The following is an 18872-nucleotide window of genomic DNA, read 5'->3' on the forward strand; positions in this document are numbered from 1 at the left end:
ACATCGTTCATGATTGTGTTGGCTCTGCAGTTGTCTCAGGGAGGCATGGGCTGGAGAAACACACACACACAAAAAAACCGACGTGCAGGTATTTAAGTGATGCGTGCGCTGATCAAACAATTCTTTTTTTCTTTGGCCTAACTTAGTGCTGATTAGTTTTTGGTGGAAGAGGCTTGCATAATTAATGTTAATTTGCATAATTAATGATTTTATAAAAGGGGCTATACAGATGAGGCTGGAAGGGGTGCAGAGCATGATAGGTAAAAAAGAAATGTGACAGCTCATTACCCTGTGAGCCTCCATTGTGTACACTTTGAAAGTGTGGTATGTTTATAATGGTGGCTGGCTCAGTGCTCACCAGCTGTATTTTGGGGTATTTTCAACTCGCCATAACTTTCATAATTCATCATTTTAGATACTATAAAAAATGAAAATCTGGATTGATATTTCTCCCTCTGTGCTACAAGAATCAAGTTTGGAATTATTGATAGGAATACTGATTTTTAGCCCAACTGAACTGGCGTCTGTGTGTGTATGTGTGTGTGTGTGTGTGTGTGTGTGTGTGTGTGTGTGTGTGTGTGTGTGTGTGTGTGTGTGTGTGTGTGTGTGTGTGTGTGTGTGTGTGTGTGTGTGTGTGGATGTGTGTGTAAACTACTTAAAGTCAAAAACTGCTGAACCGATTGCCATGATATTTGGTGGGTCCATTACCTTGGGTGTCTAGTTGTTGAAATTGTTCAAATCATAATGATCGCATCACAGTTGTGTGATTTGGGTCATAAATGTGATTTTTGGTCAAAAAACTTAGAAACTACTGGGCAGATTGATACGAAATTTGGTGGGAACATTCTTAAGGGGGTGTAAAGTAAGATTTGTTCATGACATGATGATTCCATCAGTAATATGCAAATTAGGGCTAAAAATGTGTCTTTTTGGTTAAAAATCTATAATTCCAAACTACAGATTGGGCTGAAATTTAATGGGAATGCATCTATCTAGAGATGTATGGACGAAGAAATATTATGCATACAATGATTCCATGAATGATATGCAAATTAGGTATAAAAATGTTCATTTTTGGTCAAAAACTTATATCTCAAAAAGTACTTGGTCAGTGAGTCTGAAACTTGGTGAGATGTTTCTGAAAGTGTTCTGCAGATTTTGTTCAAAGCATGTTGACACAATTGGCCCTAGCAACCATGACCACGCCCATTGTAACAGCCAAATGGTCTGGTATTTCACAAAGATAACAACAGGGATTAATAGACAATTGAATAAACATGCAAAAAATGTATGTAAATTTGCCAAGCAACAAGACCACGCCCATAGCAACAGCCAAATAATCACATATATTGCAAAGATAACAACGGGGATTAATAGACAATTGAATAAACATTCAAAAAATGTATACAAATGTGCCTAGCAACGAGACCATGCCCATAGCAACAACCAAATGATCACATATATTGCGAAGATAACAATGGGGATTAATAGACAATTGAATAAATATATAAAAAATGTATGTAAATTTGCCAAACAACAAGACCACGCCCATAGCAACAGCCAAATGATCACGTATATTGCAAAGATAATATCAGGAATTCATACACAAGTGAACAAAAACATACAAAAATGTATGCAAATATATCTAGCAACATGACCATGCCCATAGTAACAGCCAAACGATAGCATATATAGTAAAGATAGCAACATGGTTGGATAGGCAACTGGATAGTCATTCAGCAAATGAACACCTATTGTTAGCATGGACTAGCATATAGATGAACATTTTTAAAAACTACAGTTGTGCTACAACGCCATTTTTAATGATTTTTTCATGTCATGAACCATTACTTTGACATGCCTGGACCAATTTCTATGAAACTAGGTACAAGGAAAACACACTATGGCATACTTATGCATGTCAATTTATTTTGTGATACAATCCAATATGGCCACTAGACAGCATTTTGTTAAGAATTTTTCACATCCAAAGCCATTATGCAGACATGCCTGAATAGATCTCATTCAGAGTTGGTATAAGGACAATGTTCTGTTAGTTACATATGTGTGTCAATTTATGTCGTGATATGGTCCAATATGGCCACAGGTGGGTCTAGGCCTATTGCTCCCCCTGGCCTGTTGTCCCTCAGTCATTTTGCCCCCCTCACCAATAATATATCAGCATATTCCACACTTTCAAGTCGGATTGATCATGAATGTACATAAGAGTGACTTATAGTCCATGGATTGATCTTGCATGAATACAAACTGTCACATCGGTTCATTCAAAGGAATCTTTTAAGTTTTATGTTTCTTTGAGGTTATTGAATCTAGTACTGTAATGCTATTGAACTTCAAAGATTGTCTGTGAAGGGTGAATATTAGAACAAATTAAGTGTAATTGTCGGTAAAACGGTGTCATCATTTTTACCCCAACCATGGCAGTTAATGTCGCTACAAGAGCTTATTGTATTGCCAACATGTCTCCTTTCATACTGATAAAATGGTGTATTTTTATCAAACAAAACCAATTAGATACCGGTAGACTGCTTCTTTGTTTTAAAGGAACTTATTAGAAAAGGTTTTGCATCGATATCACCTGACAGCCATTACGGTGAAGCATCTTCCATTCATGGGCAAAGCAAGGATCAAATAGACCACCGTCGGCGGCAGACAGTTTATACTGAACACTTCACTTAGAGAAATTCATACCACCTTGTCACCATTTCATTGTCACTAAAACTGAAACTTGTTTTTTTTTGAGCTTCGTTACAAGATAATCAAACACATTATGTGAATTGACCATTCACTACATACTCTGAGGTAAACATGGTTCACAGATAATGCTACATGTAAGGCATCATTCAAGAATAAACAAATCTCTCGGTGCATACCGAGTTTGCAGTTCTCTTCAGCGACATAGAATTTGTATCAAACGCTTTTGCAACTGTCTTTGTCAAGTTGAAAGTTAAAACTGTTGTTCATGTCATGGAACTTAGTTTGTGCACTGAGGTACCGTACCATCAGTTGCATAGTGTAGAGATTTATGTACTGTGGTACAGTCCGACTCAGATAACCACTCTAACAGAGATTCGTTTGGAGTACGTTCTAGCTTGGAGCACATATTTCCAGAGAGTGATTACCATAGTAAATCGAAAGCCCAGAAAGATACCATTAAACCACTGTACAGAGTATTGTTGCATATTATAAATGTTTTCTTGTGACATTTTGGAAGTATATAAGCTGTGTATGTGTACACAGTGTTGAAGAATGCCATGTGTACATGTACATGTAAACATTTGTATTTCTGAAATACATGTAATGTGCATGCAAACTAGGAAAAGACAGAGACACAGTTGCAAAAGCATTTGATACAAATTGTATGTCACTGAAGAGAACTGTGAACTCAGTAATAGGCATAATTAATGATTTTATAAATGGGCCACCAAATTCAATGAAACTTGCTACATCAGATGTACGGGAGCATTTTCAGTTCATCTCTGGTTTTATGATTGTGATCTCCCATCACTCTGGTTTTGCCAAGGTCTGTGAAAATTGGTGACAGGAGGGAGTGATACTTGCAATACGTGATGACAGGAGGGAGTAAATGTTGTAAATCTTGTAAAACTTGCATAGCTTATCATGTACCAAAACTTTAAGAGGAAATCTTGGTAAAAACCATATTTCTTGATATTCTTAGATGCATTAAAATAACATATCCTATCGTTTGAAAATACCCAACTCTAAAAGTAACATTATGGTACTTTCACTCTATTAACAATTTCCTATCTGATAGATAGGCGCTAATTGTATTTGGTCTTGCCATTGTGTATAGTGTCATGGTATTATAGAATGCAGCACATTCTGAGCTTGATATTGGTTTACTTAATATCAAATCATGATTTCTGTGACAGGGAGGCATACTACATGGCTAAAATGAGGCAACAGAGAGCTGAGCTTGGTAAATTGATGGATGAAAGAGGTCGATTGATGACTGTACAACAACAGTTGCAGAAACTGAATGAGCAATTCCAGCCATTGACTAGGGTAAGTGTGACAGCCATCAATTGGAAAAGGGGTTCTCAGTGCAATGGTAAATACTAGATATGGGTTAACAATTAGAGCTGTGAACAATGCCATCATGTGACCTCTGTCTGTGCCTGTGGGTGAATGTGTTTGGATGGATGGATGGATGGATGGATTTGTGTGTGTGTGTGTGTGTGTGTGTGTGTGTGTGTGTGTGTGTGTGTGTGTGTGTGTGTGTGTGTGTTTTATAGTTTGTCTGTCTGTCTGACTCAGTCTGTATCATTTTTATTGCATAAAACATGACTTTGTTTGTTTAGTAATTTCATAGCTATTTTTGGAAGCTCTGATAGTGTTAGCCCAAACTGATCAACAAGAATATATCCATCTTTAGTTTACATTACTGTCAATGATTGTAACTTGTGTGATATGGTTCATTTCCAGGATGGTAATCCAGGACCATCAAAGGTAAAAAAACCTGCAACTACTCGTCCAAAAACCAGAGGTTCTATTGACAGTCCTAGAGTGTCAATTGCTAACCCAGCTGTTACCAGAGGTGCAATAGAAAGTCCTAGGGTTTCCCTGCTTGAGGGCTCAGGTAAATATTGTGTAATGGAAAGTTATGTTGTGTTAGGGTCACCCTATCTTTTTTATCTTTCAAATTTTCAGCATTGATATCAAACACATTTTTTTCCGCCAACCTTTAATATTTTGTGGAACAGTGTCATATCTGGCAAGAATAAGCAAGTGTCTGGACTGTCTACATCATCTACAGTCATGGCGGTGATGATGACACTTGTTCATGATTAGAACATTACTTACTTAATTATTCAAATAGGCAGAGAATTCCTTGGCAGAGAAAATGCAAATTGTGTTGATAAAGCTGTAAAAGGGCTTGTTACCAGGAATCCAATAAAAAGAAGATAGGAGGAAAAGGAAAGGCAGAGAAACATGAAGAAGATGTTTGTTTTATTAAATTGACTATAAAAACCAACTCATAGTTGCTATGAAAAAGTAATGAGAAACAAAAACAATAGAGTACCCTTATTGATTTCAGACTTCCTTTGTAACATAGACTGTACAGTGTACTACTAAAAGACAAGTATATATCCTGTTAAAATGTCTATAATGTCTGGAAATTGTGTCTGTATACTTGAGGTGTCTTTAGTTACTAATTACTATCTGTCTATACTTGGTGCCCTATCAATTGAAGAGTGCTCTGATCTGTGGTGTTCTATAAATTGAACAGTGCTCTGGTCTGTGGTGTTCTATCAATTGAACAGTGCTTTGGTCTGTGGTGTTCTATAAATTGAACAGTGCTCTGGTCTGTGGTGTTCTATCAATTGAACAGTGCTCTGATCTGTGGTGTTCTATCAATTGAACAGTGCTCTGATCTGTGGTGTTCTATCAATTGAACAGTGCTCTGATCTGTGGTGTTCTATCAATTGAACAGTGCTCTGATCTGTGGTGTTCTATCAATTGAACAGTGCTCTGGTCTGTGGTGTTCTATAAATTGAACAGTGCTCTGATCTGTGTTGTTCTATCAATTGAACAGTGCTCTGGTCTGTGGTGTTCTATCAATTGAACAGTGCTCTGGTCTGTGGTGTTCTATAAATTGAACAGTGCTCTGGTCTGTGGTGTTCTATCAATTGAACAGTGCTTTGGTCTGTGGTGTTCTATCAATTGAACAGTGCTCTGGTCTGTGGTGTTCTATAAATTGAACAGTGCTTTGGTCTGTGGTGTTCTATCAATTGAACAGTGCTCTGGTCTGTGGTGTTCTATCAATTGAACAGTGCTCTGGTCTGTGGTGTTCTATAAATTGAACAGTGCTTTGGTCTGTGGTGTTATATCAATTGAACAGTGCTCTGGTCTGTGGTGTTCTATAAATTGAACAGTGCTCTGGTCTGTGGTGTTCTATAAATTGAACAGTGCTCTGGTCTGTGGTGTTCTATAAATTGAACAGTGCTCTGGTCTGTGGTGTTCTATCAATTGAACAGTGCTCTGGTCTGTGGTGTTCTATAAATTGAACAGTGCTCTGGTCTGTGGTGTTCTATAAATTGAACAGTGCTCTGGTCTGTGGTGTTCTATAAATTGAACGGTGCTTTGGTCTGTGGTGTTCTATAAAACGAAGTCCGGACGGGGACTTATGGATTGGGTTTCGTGTGTCCGTCCGTCCGCAGCCGTTTCTTGGAGATGCCTGGACCGATTTTTTTCAAACTTGGTACAGGGCCAACATACTATGGCATACATATGCATGTCAATTTGTTTTATGATATGATCCAATATGTCCGCCTAGCAGCCATTTTGTTTGCGAATATTCCCTGTCCAAAGCCATAACTCAGACATGCGTGAACAGATCTCATTCAAAGTTGCTATTAGGACAGTGTTATATGACATACATGTGCATATTCATTGTTGTCATGATACAATCCAATATGGCTGCCTGGCAGCCATTTTGTTTGCGAATTTTCCATGTCCAAAGCTATAACTCAGACATGTTTGAACAGATCTCGTTCAAAGTTGGTATTAGCACAGTGTTCTATGACATGTGCTTATCCATTTTCGTCATGATACAATCCGATATGGCTGCCTGGCAGCCATTTTGTTTGCAAATTTTCCATGTCCAAAGCCATAACTCAGACATGCTTGAACAGATCTCATTCAAAGTTGGTATTAGCACAGTGTTGTATGACATACATGTGCATATTCATTGTTGTCGTGATACGATCCAATATGGCTGCCTGGCAGCCATTTTGTTTGCGAATTTTCCATGTTCAAAGCCATAACTCAGACATGCTTGAACAGATCTCATTCAAAGTTGGTATTAGCACAGTGTTCTATGACATACATGTGCATATTCATTGTTGCAGTTTTCATGTCCAAAGCGATAACTCAGACATGCTTGAACAGAGTAGTGATATCAAAAACAACCATATGAGGCCAAACAACATTAACCAGGTTTGAAAATGACAACATAAACTGCCAGCTCCTTAAAACCCGATCATAGCGGGGTCTATGTCATTTTCAATGACTTGTTGATATGTGTTTTCACCTTGTTTCAAGTGTATTAGTTGATATGTGTTGTTTTCACCTTGTTTCAAGTGTATTAGTTGATATGTGTTGTTTTCACCTAGTTTCAAGTAAATAGTCGATATGTGTTGTTTTCACCTTGTTTCAAGTGTATTAGTTGATATGTGTTGTTTTCACCTTGTTTCAAGTGTATTAGTTGATATGTGTTGTTTTCACCTTGTTTCAAGTGTATTAGTTGATATGTGTTGTTTTCACCTTGTTTCAAGTGTATTAGTTGATATGTGTTGTTTTCACCTTGTTTCAAGTGTATTAGTTGATATGTGTTGTTTTCACCTTGTTTCAAGTGTATTAGTTGATATGTGTTGTAGATACAGATGTGTTGCAATATTGACAAACCAAATCCTGACTTTCATCTTGTCTGTTCACAATTTTAGAAGTTGAGACTTCTAATAGTAGTTGTCTATTTGATATTTTAGAAGTGGAGACTTCTAACAGAGAACTCTGGTCTGAAATGAGGAGGCATAAAATACTGAGAGAAGAACTGAGACAGAAAAGAAAAGAACTAGAAAGTTTATTAGAAGAAAGTAGAAGACAACGGGTAAGTTTATTTCTTGATTTGTAACATTTGTCAAATTAGCATGTGTTGATGTACAAAGATCAGTATGTGTTGATGTACAAAGATCAGTATGTGTTGATGTACAAAGATCAGTATGTGTTGGTGTACAAAGATCAGTATGTGTTGGTGTACAAAGATCAGTATGTGTTGATGTACAAAGATCAGTATGTGTTGGTGTACAAAGATCAGTATGTGTTGATGTATAAAGATCAGTATGTGTTGGTGTACAAAGATCAGTATGTGTTAGTGTACAAAGATCAGTATGTGTTGATGTATAAAGATCAGTATGTGTTGGTGTACAAAGATCAGTATGTGTTGATGTACAAAGATCAGTATGTGTTAGTGTACAAAGATCAGTATGTGTTGATGTACAAAGATCAGTATGTGTTGATGTACAAAGATCAGTATGTGTTAGTGTACAAAGATCAGTATGTGTTGATGTATAAAGATCAGTATGTGTTGGTGTACAAAGATCAGTATGTGTTGGTGTACAAAGATCAGTATGTGTTGATGTACAAAGATCAGTATGTGTTGATGTACAAAGATCAGTATGTGTTAGTGTACAAAGATCAGTATGTGTTGATGTACAAAGATCAGTATGTGTTGATGTATAAAGATCAGTATGTGTTGATGTACAAAGATCAGTATGTGTTGATGTATAAAGATCAGTATGTGTTGATGTACAAAGATCAGTATGTGTTGGTGTACAAAGATCAGTATGTGTTGATGTATAAAGATCAGTATATGTGATGTACAAAGATCAGTATGTGTTGATGTACAAAGATCAGTATGTGTTGATGTATAAAGATCAGTATGTGTTAGTGTACAAAGATCAGTATGTGTTGATGTATAAAGATCAGTATGTGTTGATGTACAAAGATCAGTATGTGTTGGTGTACAAAGATCAGTATGTGTTGGTGTACAAAGATCAGTATGTGTTGGTGTACAAAGATCAGTATGTGTTGATGTACAAAGATCAGTATGTGTTAGTGTACAAAGATCAGTATGTGTTGATGTACAAAGATCAGTATGTGTTGATGTACAAAGATCAGTATGTGTTGGTGTATAAAGATCAGTATGTGTTGATGTACAAAGATCAGTATGTGTTAGTGTACAAAGATCAGTATGTGTTGATGTACAAAGATCAGTATGTGTTAGTGTACAAAGATCAGTATGTGTTGATGTATAAAGATCAGTATGTGTTGGTGTACAAAGATCAGTATGTGTTGGTGTACAAAGATCAGTATGTGTTGATGTACAAAGATCAGTATGTGTTGATGTACAAAGATCAGTATGTGTTAGTGTACAAAGATCAGTATGTGTTGATGTACAAAGATCAGTATGTGATGTACAAAGATCAGTATGTGTTGATGTACAAAGATCAGTATGTGTTGATGTACAAAGATCAGTATGTGTTGATGTACAAAGATCAGTATGTGATGTACAAAGATCAGTATGTGTTGATGTATAAAGATCAGTATGTGTTGATGTACAAAGATCAGTATGTGTTAGTGTACAAAGATCAGTATATGTGATGTACAAAGATCAGTATGTGTTAGTGTACAAAGATCAGTATGTGTTGGTGTACAAAGATCAGTATGTGTTGGTGTACAAAGATCAGTATGTGTTGGTGTACAAAGATCAGTATCTGTGATGTACAAAGATCAGTATGTGTTAGTGTACAAAGATCAGTATGTGTTGATGTACAAAGATCAGTATGTGTTAGTGTACAAAGATCAGTATGTGTTGATGTACAAAGATCAGTATGTGTTGGTGTATAAAGATCAGTATGTGTTGATGTACAAAGATCAGTATGTGTTAGTGTACAAAGATCAGTATGTGTTGATGTATAAAGATCAGTATGTGTTGGTGTACAAAGATCAGTATGTGTTGGTGTACAAAGATCAGTATGTGTTGATGTACAAAGATCAGTATGTGTTGATGTACAAAGATCAGTATGTGTTAGTGTACAAAGATCAGTATGTGTTGATGTACAAAGATCAGTATGTGATGTACAAAGATCAGTATGTGTTGATGTATAAAGATCAGTATATGTGATGTACAAAGATCAGTATGTGTTGATGTACAAAGATCAGTATGTGTTGATGTACAAAGATCAGTATGTGTTGATGTATAAAGATCAGTATGTGTTGATGTACAAAGATCAGTATGTGTTAGTGTACAAAGATCAGTATGTGTTGGTGTACAAAGATCAGTATGTGTTGATGTACAAAGATCAGTATGTGTTGATGTACAAAGATCAGTATGTGTTGATGTACAAAGATCAGTATGTGTTGATGTACAAAGATCAGTATGTGTTGGTGTATAAAGATCAGTATGTGTTGATGTACAAAGATCAGTATGTGTTAGTGTACAAAGATCAGTATGTGTTGATGTATAAAGATCAGTATGTGTTGATGTACAAAGATCAGTATGTGTTAGTGTACAAAGATCAGTATGTGTTGATGTATAAAGATCAGTATGTGTTGGTGTACAAAGATCAGTATGTGTTGGTGTACAAAGATCAGTATGTGTTGATGTACAAAGATCAGTATGTGTTGGTGTACAAAGATCAGTATGTGTTGATGTACAAAGATCAGTATGTGTTGGTGTACAAAGATCAGTATGTGTTGATGTATAAAGATCAGTATGTGTTGATGTACAAAGATCAGTATGTGTTGATGTACAAAGATCAGTATGTGATGTACAAAGATCAGTATGTGTTGATGTATAAAGATCAGTATATGTGATGTACAAAGATCAGTATGTGTTGATGTACAAAGATCAGTATGTGTTGATGTATAAAGATCAGTATGTGTTGATGTACAAAGATCAGTATGTGTTGGTGTACAAAGATCAGTATGTGTTGGTGTACAAAGATCAGTATGTGTTGATGTACAAAGATCAGTATGTGTTGATGTATAAAGATCAGTATATGTGATGTACAAAGATCAGTATGTGTTGATGTACAAAGATCAGTATATTTGTTGATGTACAAAGATCAGTATGTGTTGATGTACAAAGATCAGTATGTGTTGATGTACAAAGATCAGTATGTGTTAGTGTACAAAGATCAGTATGTGTTGATGTACAAAGATCAGTATGTGTTGATGTACAAAGATCAGTATGTGTTGATGTACAAAGATCAGTATGTGTTGGTGTACAAAGATCAGTATGTGTTGATGTACAAAGATCAGTATGTGTTGATGTACAAAGATCAGTATGTGTTGATGTACAAAGATCAGTATGTGTTGATGTACAAAGATCAGTATGTGTTGATGTATAAAGATCAGTATGTGTTGATGTACAAAGATCAGTATGTGTTGGTGTACAAAGATAAGTATGTGTTGATGTATAAAGATCAGTATATGTGATGTACAAAGATCAGTATGTGTTGATGTACAAAGATCAGTATGTGTTGATGTACAAAGATCAGTATGTGTTGATGTACAAAGATCAGTATGTGTTGATGTACAAAGATCAGTATGTGTTGATGTACAAAGATCAGTATGTGTTGATGTACAAAGATCAGTATGTGTTGGTGTACAAAGATCAGTATGTGTTAGTGTACAAAGATCAGTATGTGTTGATGTATAAAGATCAGTATGTGTTGATGTACAAAGATCAGTATGTGTTGATGTACAAAGATCAGTATGTGATATACAAAGATCAGTATGTGTTGATGTATAAAGATCAGTATGTGTTGATGTACAAAGATCAGTATGTGTTGATATACAAAGATCAGTATGTGTTGATGTATAAAGATCAGTATGTGTTGATGTACAAAGATCAGTATGTGTTAGTGTACAAAGATCAGTATGTGATATACAAAGATCAGTATGTGTTGATGTATAAAGATCAGTATGTGTTGATGTACAAAGATCAGTATATTTGTTGATGTACAAAGATCAGTATGTGTTGATGTATAAAGATCAGTATGTGTTGATGTACAAAGATCAGTATGTGTTAGTGTACAAAGATCAGTATGTGATATACAAAGATCAGTATGTGTTGATGTATAAAGATCAGTATGTGTTGGTGTACAAAGATCAGTATATTTGTTGATGTACAAAGATCAGTATGTGTTGATGTACAAAGATCAGTATGTGTTGATGTACAAAGATCAGTATATTTGTTGATGTACAAAGATCAGTATGTGTTAGTGTGCAAAGATCAGTATGTGTTGATGTACAAAGATCAGTATGTGTTGATGTACAAAGATCAGTATGTGTTGATGTATAAAGATAAGTATGTGTTGATGTATAAAGATCAGTATGTGTTGGTGTACAAAGATCAGTATGTGTTGATGTATAAAGATCAGTATGTGTTGATGTACAAAGATCAGTATGTGTTGATGTACAAAGATCAGTATGTGTTGATGTACAAAGATCAGTATGTGTTGATGTACAAAGATCAGTATGTGTTGACATAAAAAACTATCTTCAGAGTTTATGGTTGTACAACTATATCAAGCAGACATTCTCAGTCAGTCAGTCAGTCAGTCAGTCAGTTAGTTTTAACTAGTATACCACATTCATTCATAGTATGCTACACCATCTCAAGTCACATCAAACAATTTATGATCATTCCTTCAAATTGAAACTGGACACTAGCATTCACATCATTGTATTACAGAATGATGTGAACTTTAGTTAATGTTAATGTTGTCATTTTCAGGGTTCTGGTGATAATTCAGATAGAGGCACTTACTCCATACAAAGTGATAACCATGATGCTTTGGGGTAAGTAGTTAAGGTTTTCTTGCCTTGGGTATTGTTGAATTTTGATTCTATACTATAAATATAATTAACATAGATGGTAAGAACAATACAATCTTGTCAACATTCCCTCAATAAGTCCACAGCTATAAAACATTACAATGGGGTGTTATATACATGAATTTAACTTTGCCTTCCACAGCATTCTAAATAAATAACTCTCTGTAATTGTGTATCCCTGAAGCAGGATGAGTGTAGATGTGACAACACAGGCCACATGGGGAGGCTCCACCACCCATATGAGTGATATTGATGATGATGAAGTAGATGATGGGTATCCTAGTGACGGAATTGTACAGGTAGAAGAGGAGGAAGAGCAGGAGGACACGTCAGATCATGATACATACACCATTGAAGCTGATTACAGACATCGATTGAGAAGGCCACAAACACCACCACAGATTGCTATGTCAAGGACTAAAAAAAGGAAAATAGGGGATGAGATGACAGGTAAAGTGAACTTTTCATACATCATTAATAACAAGTTTATTTATGTATCTTGTTGGGAAAGTTATTTAATGGTATATAGGGGTAGGTATAAATTATTATGTCTTGTGTTGGTTGAGGGTCTGGATGGAATTCAAGATTAACCTCTGCTTAAGGTTGCTTGGAAATGCTGTTTTTAGCACAGTTGAATTAAATCATAGACAGTTTCTATGATTAACCCTTTCACCACGAGAACCCGGTATACCGGGACACGCTAGGGCGCCCACGAGAACCCGGTATACCGGGACGCCAAAGTTCATTCACCTTCATCGCCGTAAAACCATTCAACGACAGCTATTGCTGCAGAATTTGCTGCCATAACTAGTTCCACACATGCGTATTAGCCTTGTTTATCTATACTGCCATTTTGAATGCGTGACAGTGAATGGTAACCGAGTACGGCCCAAAAAACGAGCGATCGTAATTTTTATGTGCGTTTTTCGCCAACAAAATCGAATTTAAACATGGCGGAGGTAATTAACGGCTCCCATAACATGGTCTACGACAGAAATTATGGCACTGTCCTTGGATATTTCGACAGAATTTGACTCGAAATACATCGTTAAATACAAGTGTTTAGTCGTGGGAACACATTGTACTTGTGTGTAAGCATCAAATTCCAGCTTCAGTCTATTTGAGCTACCGGCAGCAATTTACGTCTGAATTTTTGAATGTCGGCAAATTTACGCAATCTTGTGATCGGTACCGACGCCCATACTAACGTCTTGGTTGTAATTTTTGGCTATAAAATGGATTATTTTGGTTTTATTTCTTTTTGTTACGGCTCAATAATGACTTGTAGTAACACAAACTCACTGTGTACAGGTCAGTGGAGGGAAACTTGTGCACGATCGGGGCGATTTTCCAATTACATGTGATTTTCAGCGTAAAATTCAAAATTTCAACATGGCCGAAGCAAAACTGTCTCCCCTAACATCGTTTACAACTTAAATAAAGGTGCTCTTCATAGAAATTTTCAATAAATTTTGACTGTCGATACATTGCTTTATACAAGGACATGGCTGTGTGAACTCAAAACAGTTTATGTAGGGATCAGATTGCTGCTACGTTAGTTCAAAGTTCCGACTGCATATTTGCTCTTGAGGATAAGCATGTCGGCAAAAAGCGCCACTTTGGCATCGCGATTCGGACTCGCATACCTCCAACTTGTGGTCATTTTTTATTTATTTAGGGCATAAATTTAGTGGAAATTTTTTGTTGTTCTGTCAAATAATGAATTATATTTACTCAAACTAACTTTTCAAAAGGTATTGAGGTGACGACTTCAGATATTTTAGAACACTTTCATTGCCGGTGCGGCACAGACTATTGCGTCGTAATCGGATTAGTGAGCCGTTAATTAATTTCGTTCAAATTATTATGACATAAAATAACATTTTTTATCAAATTTTCGCTCATTTTGACCATACAACCAGAATATATTAGTTTTGTAGGAACATGAATGTTGGTATTTTGTATTTTATTTGTGATATAAATGTATTGTTTATTTGTGATATGACAATAAATAAGCAACACACAGTTTTTTTAACGAAATTTTATCATTTTAACCCAAATTCTAGCTGTATATTTGATGTTGGGATGTGTGTAATTGGAAGTGTACTGTAGAAAATTTATTTGGCTTTAAAATGATACATAATTTTCAAAGATTAGGCAATTCTAAGTATTTTTATATCAATTTGATAACATAACACTCACTCAAACTTTTATTATGTGTATGCTAATGAGGGGCCTAGTGGATAGCATACAGTCCCATGGGGAGAATAGTGGTGAAAGAGTTAAAACAGGTTCATTTATGCTACAGACGTGATAAAGAGTCTTGTCTATCTATATATCGGTCTGTCTATCTGCATATCTGTGGTTGACTTAAAACTTACAGAAACTTAAAAGTCAAAAACAACTGGGAAGAGTATTTTGATTTTTTGTAGGGATGTTGATTTCAGTCTCTAGTTAACACAGCTAAACTAATGAAGTTCAAGTGCTATATGAATGGTGTGATGTCTGTCTGTCTGTCTGTCTGTGTGTGTGTGTGTGTGTGTGTGTGTGTGTGTGTGTGTGTGTGTGTGTGTGTGTGCGGCTGACTTAAACTCAAAACCTCCCAATTGATTGCATTGGTATTTGCTTGGGACTTTACTTTTGGAGTTTAGTTGGGAAATTGTTCAAATGAAAATGGTCGTATTAGAGATGTGTGTTCTGGGTCAAAAAATGTGATTTTTTGGTCAAAAAATGTAAACTCAAATATTACTAGCCAGATCGGTCTGACATTTGGTGGGAACATTCATAGGGATGTTTAGCTTAATAATTTTTCATGACACGAATTGTTGGGAAAGGTATTCAATACAAGTATTTCATCATTTACAGAAGAAGCAATGAGTCGGAGGGCATTTAGGACAGCCAACAGAGTATATAATACAAGGTGGCCATTTACACAATCACCAAGTACAAGTAGGCGACAGCAAGAGGTAAGAATGTATACATCAGATCAAGCACTCTACAGATCAACTAACAACTCACTTGTTGTTTTTTGATAGTTCATTTATCATTAGGGTATAAATAAGCTAATGTGAAATCAGATAATGGGCTATTGAATTTATTACCACAATAGTGTCACAGTATAGTATGTTCAACCCAGGACAATGAAACTTGAACACTCACAGGTAATTCAACTAAAATTTTGTAGCGTATCATCCTAAAGAAATATGAGTTTGTGATCTGAACTATTCGACTTATTCAGTTTACTAATTGTTGTATTTTTGATGTTGTTTGTGGTAGTACTAGTTGGATAGGGAGTTTGTGGTAGTACTAGTTGGATGGGGAGTTTGTGGTAGTACTAGTTGGAGGGGGAGTTTGTGGTAGTACTAGTTGGATGGGGAGTTTGTGGTAGTACTAGTTGGATGGGGAGTTTGTGGTAGTATTGGTTGGATGGGGAGTTTGTGGTAGTATTGGTTGGATGGGGGAGTTTGTGGTAGTACTAGTTGGATGGGGAGTTTGTGGTAGTACTAGTTGGATGGGGAGTTTGTGGTAGTATTGGTTGGATGGGGGAGTTTGTGGTAGTACTAGTTGGATGGGGAGTTTGTGGTAGTACTGGTTGGAAGGGAGTTTGTTGGTAGTACTGGTTGGAAGGGAGTTTGTTGGTAGTATTGGTTGGAAGGGAGTTTGTTGATAGTACTGGTTGGAAGAGGAGTCTGTGGTAGTACTGGTTGGAAGGGAGTTTGTGGTAGTATTGGTTGGAAGGGAGTTTGTTGATAGTACTGGTTGGAAGAGGAGTCTGTGGTAGTATTGGTTGGATGGGGAGTTTGTGGTAGCATTGGTTGGATGGGGAGTTTGTTGGTAGTACTGGTTGGAAGAGGAGTCTGTGGTAGTATTGGTTGGATGGGGAGTTTGTGGTAGTACTAGTTGGATGGGGAGTTTGTGGTAGCATTGGTTGGATGGGGAGTTTGTTGGTAGTACTGGTTGGATGGGGAGTTTGTGGTAGCATTAGTTGGATGGGGAGTTTGTTGGTAGTACTGGTTGGAAGAGGAGTCTGTGGTAGTATTGGTTGGATGGGGAGTTTGTGGTAGTACTAGTTGGATGGGGAGTTTGTGGTAGTATTGGTTGGATGGGGAGTTTGTGGTAGTACTAGTTGGAGGGGGAGTTTGTGGTAGTATTGGTTGGATGGGGAGTTTGTGGTAGTACTCGTTGGATGGGGAGTTTGTGGTAGCATTGGTTGGATGGGGAGTTTGTGGTAGTACTAGTTGGAGGGGGAGTTTGTGGTAGTATTGGTTGGATGGGGAGTTTGTGGTAGTACTCGTTGGATGGGGAGTTTGTGGTAGTACTAGTTGGATGGGGAGTTTGTGGTAGTACTCGTTGGATGGGGAGTTTGTGGTAGTACTAGTTGGATGGGGAGTTTGTGGTAGTATTGTTTGGAATGGAGTTTGTTGGTAGTACTGGTTGGAAGAGGAGTCTGTGATAGTATTGGTTGGATGGGGAGTTTGTGGTAGTATTGGTTGGATGGGGAGTTTATGGTAGTATTGGTTGGAGGGGGAGTTTGTGGTAGTATTGGTTGGATGGGGAGTTTGTGGTAGCATTGGTTGGAGGGGGAGTTTATGGTAGTATTGGTTGGATGGGGAGTTTGTGGTAGTATTGGTTGGATGGGGAGTTTATGGTAGTATTGGTTGGAGGGGGAGTTTGTGGTAGTATTGGTTGGATGGGGAGTTTGTGGTAGCATTGGTTGGAGGGGGAGTTTGTGGTTGTACTAGTTGGAGGGGGAGTTTGTGGTAGTATTGGTTGGATGGGGAGTTTGTGGTAGCATTGGTTGGATGGGGAGTTTGTGGTAGTACTAGTTGGAGGGGGAGTTTGTGGTAGTATTGGTTGGATGGGGAGTTTGTGGTAGTACTCGTTGGATGGGGAGTTTGTGGTAGTATTGGTTGGAGGGGGGAGTTTGTGGTAGTATTGGTTGGAGGGGGGAGTTTGTGGTAGTATTGGTTGCAGAGAGAAAGTATTTCAAGATTTTCAATTTCTTTCACTGTTTTTATAAATGTGCTTTGTTATTGTTAATTGATGATTGTTGAAACACAATGAAATGAGTACAATTGATTTGATCTAGTCTCAAAATAGAATTCTTTACTTAGATGTTGATGGATTACTAGAATTGCTTTCCAAGTTTGTCTCCACACTAACTACAAAAGTTAAAGACATTGCTGAAGTTACACTAAAACTTAGAGATGATAATGTCATCAAACACCAAGGTGCACACACTTAGTAGTCGCCTTGTCTATGATAGTAAGGGACGACATCGAAATCAAAAGCATCGTAATTACGCGTCGTAACGAGTAAAGACGAGTAGCTACTAGTAGCTACGATGTACTACGCGAAACAGGAGATAATGAAGTGTTCAAGTTCATGAATAACTGACAATAGATAATCAGTTCACTTTTCTTTGTTTCCCTTAAAGACGTCGTCTTTGAGCGTAGATACGCGTAATTTTTTATCGCCAACACACAATAGATAGTGATTCTCACCTTCCGTGTTTCCAATGATGACATCGTCTTCTATCGTAGTTGATCGTAGTTTGTCATAATTTTCGAGCGTCAAAGAAAACCACGTACTCAGCCAGTAATATGCTGATGAAACTAGTACTGCACATGTTTTTATGAGTGCAAGTTCATGGGCGACATTCATAAACAAAACAAAACAATAAGATATGCACGAAATCAAAGTTTCAATATTCAGTAAATCTTTTCACGAACAGGACGGTATGTATTCGAAATTTATTGTGATGGACGCATGGACGTAATATTGTAACAGTCCTGGGTTAACAGTAAATCTTTGAGGAAGATTATCATACAATTGTGTGACTCTCAAAGCATCAATCGCGGTTAGACTTTCTTTTTTGTTTTTTTGCACGGCCGACAAACTAACACTACAGTACAACTTACAAGCTCACGCTTGGCGGCCATGGTAGGGCCAAGAAATGTTGTTGAATTTCCGGGTTGCGGAAGTGCAGTTTTGACTTTTATATCTTCGAATAACGGGATTTGTTTTATATATTCTAAAACAACAACTATTTTTTTATGTTTCTCAGTACAGTAACATTCTCAAATGATGGGGTTGAGTTGAGAAATCGCAATGTTCGGCAACACGTGGCGTGATGCATGATGTCGGTAGATATATAAACATAGAGACGCAAGTGATGAACGTATTCAGTTATTCGTAGCCCGAAATTTCGTTATATAAATGACGTTTTTCCTCAAAATTTTGAAGAAACAAAACGTTTTTAGGTGACTTCTAGATCAATCAAATCAAACGATATATTAATGCGAGACAAGCTTTAGTTTTTAATTTGTTTTTGTGGACAATGTTCGAATTCGACTGACGAATCCTGCGACTAGAATCTACGACGATCAATGCACCGTTCACCAGCTGCAGCCAGACGAAAATGG

At 36.9% G+C, this 18872-nt stretch overlaps 1 protein-coding gene across 15 annotated transcripts in view; it reads left to right on the forward strand.

The window, feature by feature from the left end:
- The window catches only part of LOC144438647 (pericentriolar material 1 protein-like), a 109324-nt gene that overhangs the window by 46916 nt on the left and 43536 nt on the right, over window positions 1-18872 (forward strand). For 14 of the 15 annotated variants that reach the window (XM_078127771.1, XM_078127781.1, XM_078127783.1 and 11 more), the window contains 6 exons: window positions 3915-4047; window positions 4468-4621; window positions 7530-7651; window positions 12347-12411; window positions 12632-12897; window positions 15313-15413. In XM_078127771.1, the coding sequence (XP_077983897.1) occupies window positions 3915-4047; window positions 4468-4621; window positions 7530-7651; window positions 12347-12411; window positions 12632-12897; window positions 15313-15413 (841 nt within the window). The remainder of the gene's footprint in view (window positions 1-3914; window positions 4048-4467; window positions 4622-7529; window positions 7652-12346; window positions 12412-12631; window positions 12898-15312; window positions 15414-18872) is intronic. The other variant, XM_078127772.1, reaches the window with a different exon arrangement.

The sequence above is a fragment of the Glandiceps talaboti genome, chromosome 8, assembly GCF_964340395.1.
Source record: "Glandiceps talaboti chromosome 8, keGlaTala1.1, whole genome shotgun sequence".
Lineage (NCBI taxonomy): Eukaryota > Metazoa > Hemichordata > Enteropneusta > Spengelidae > Glandiceps > Glandiceps talaboti.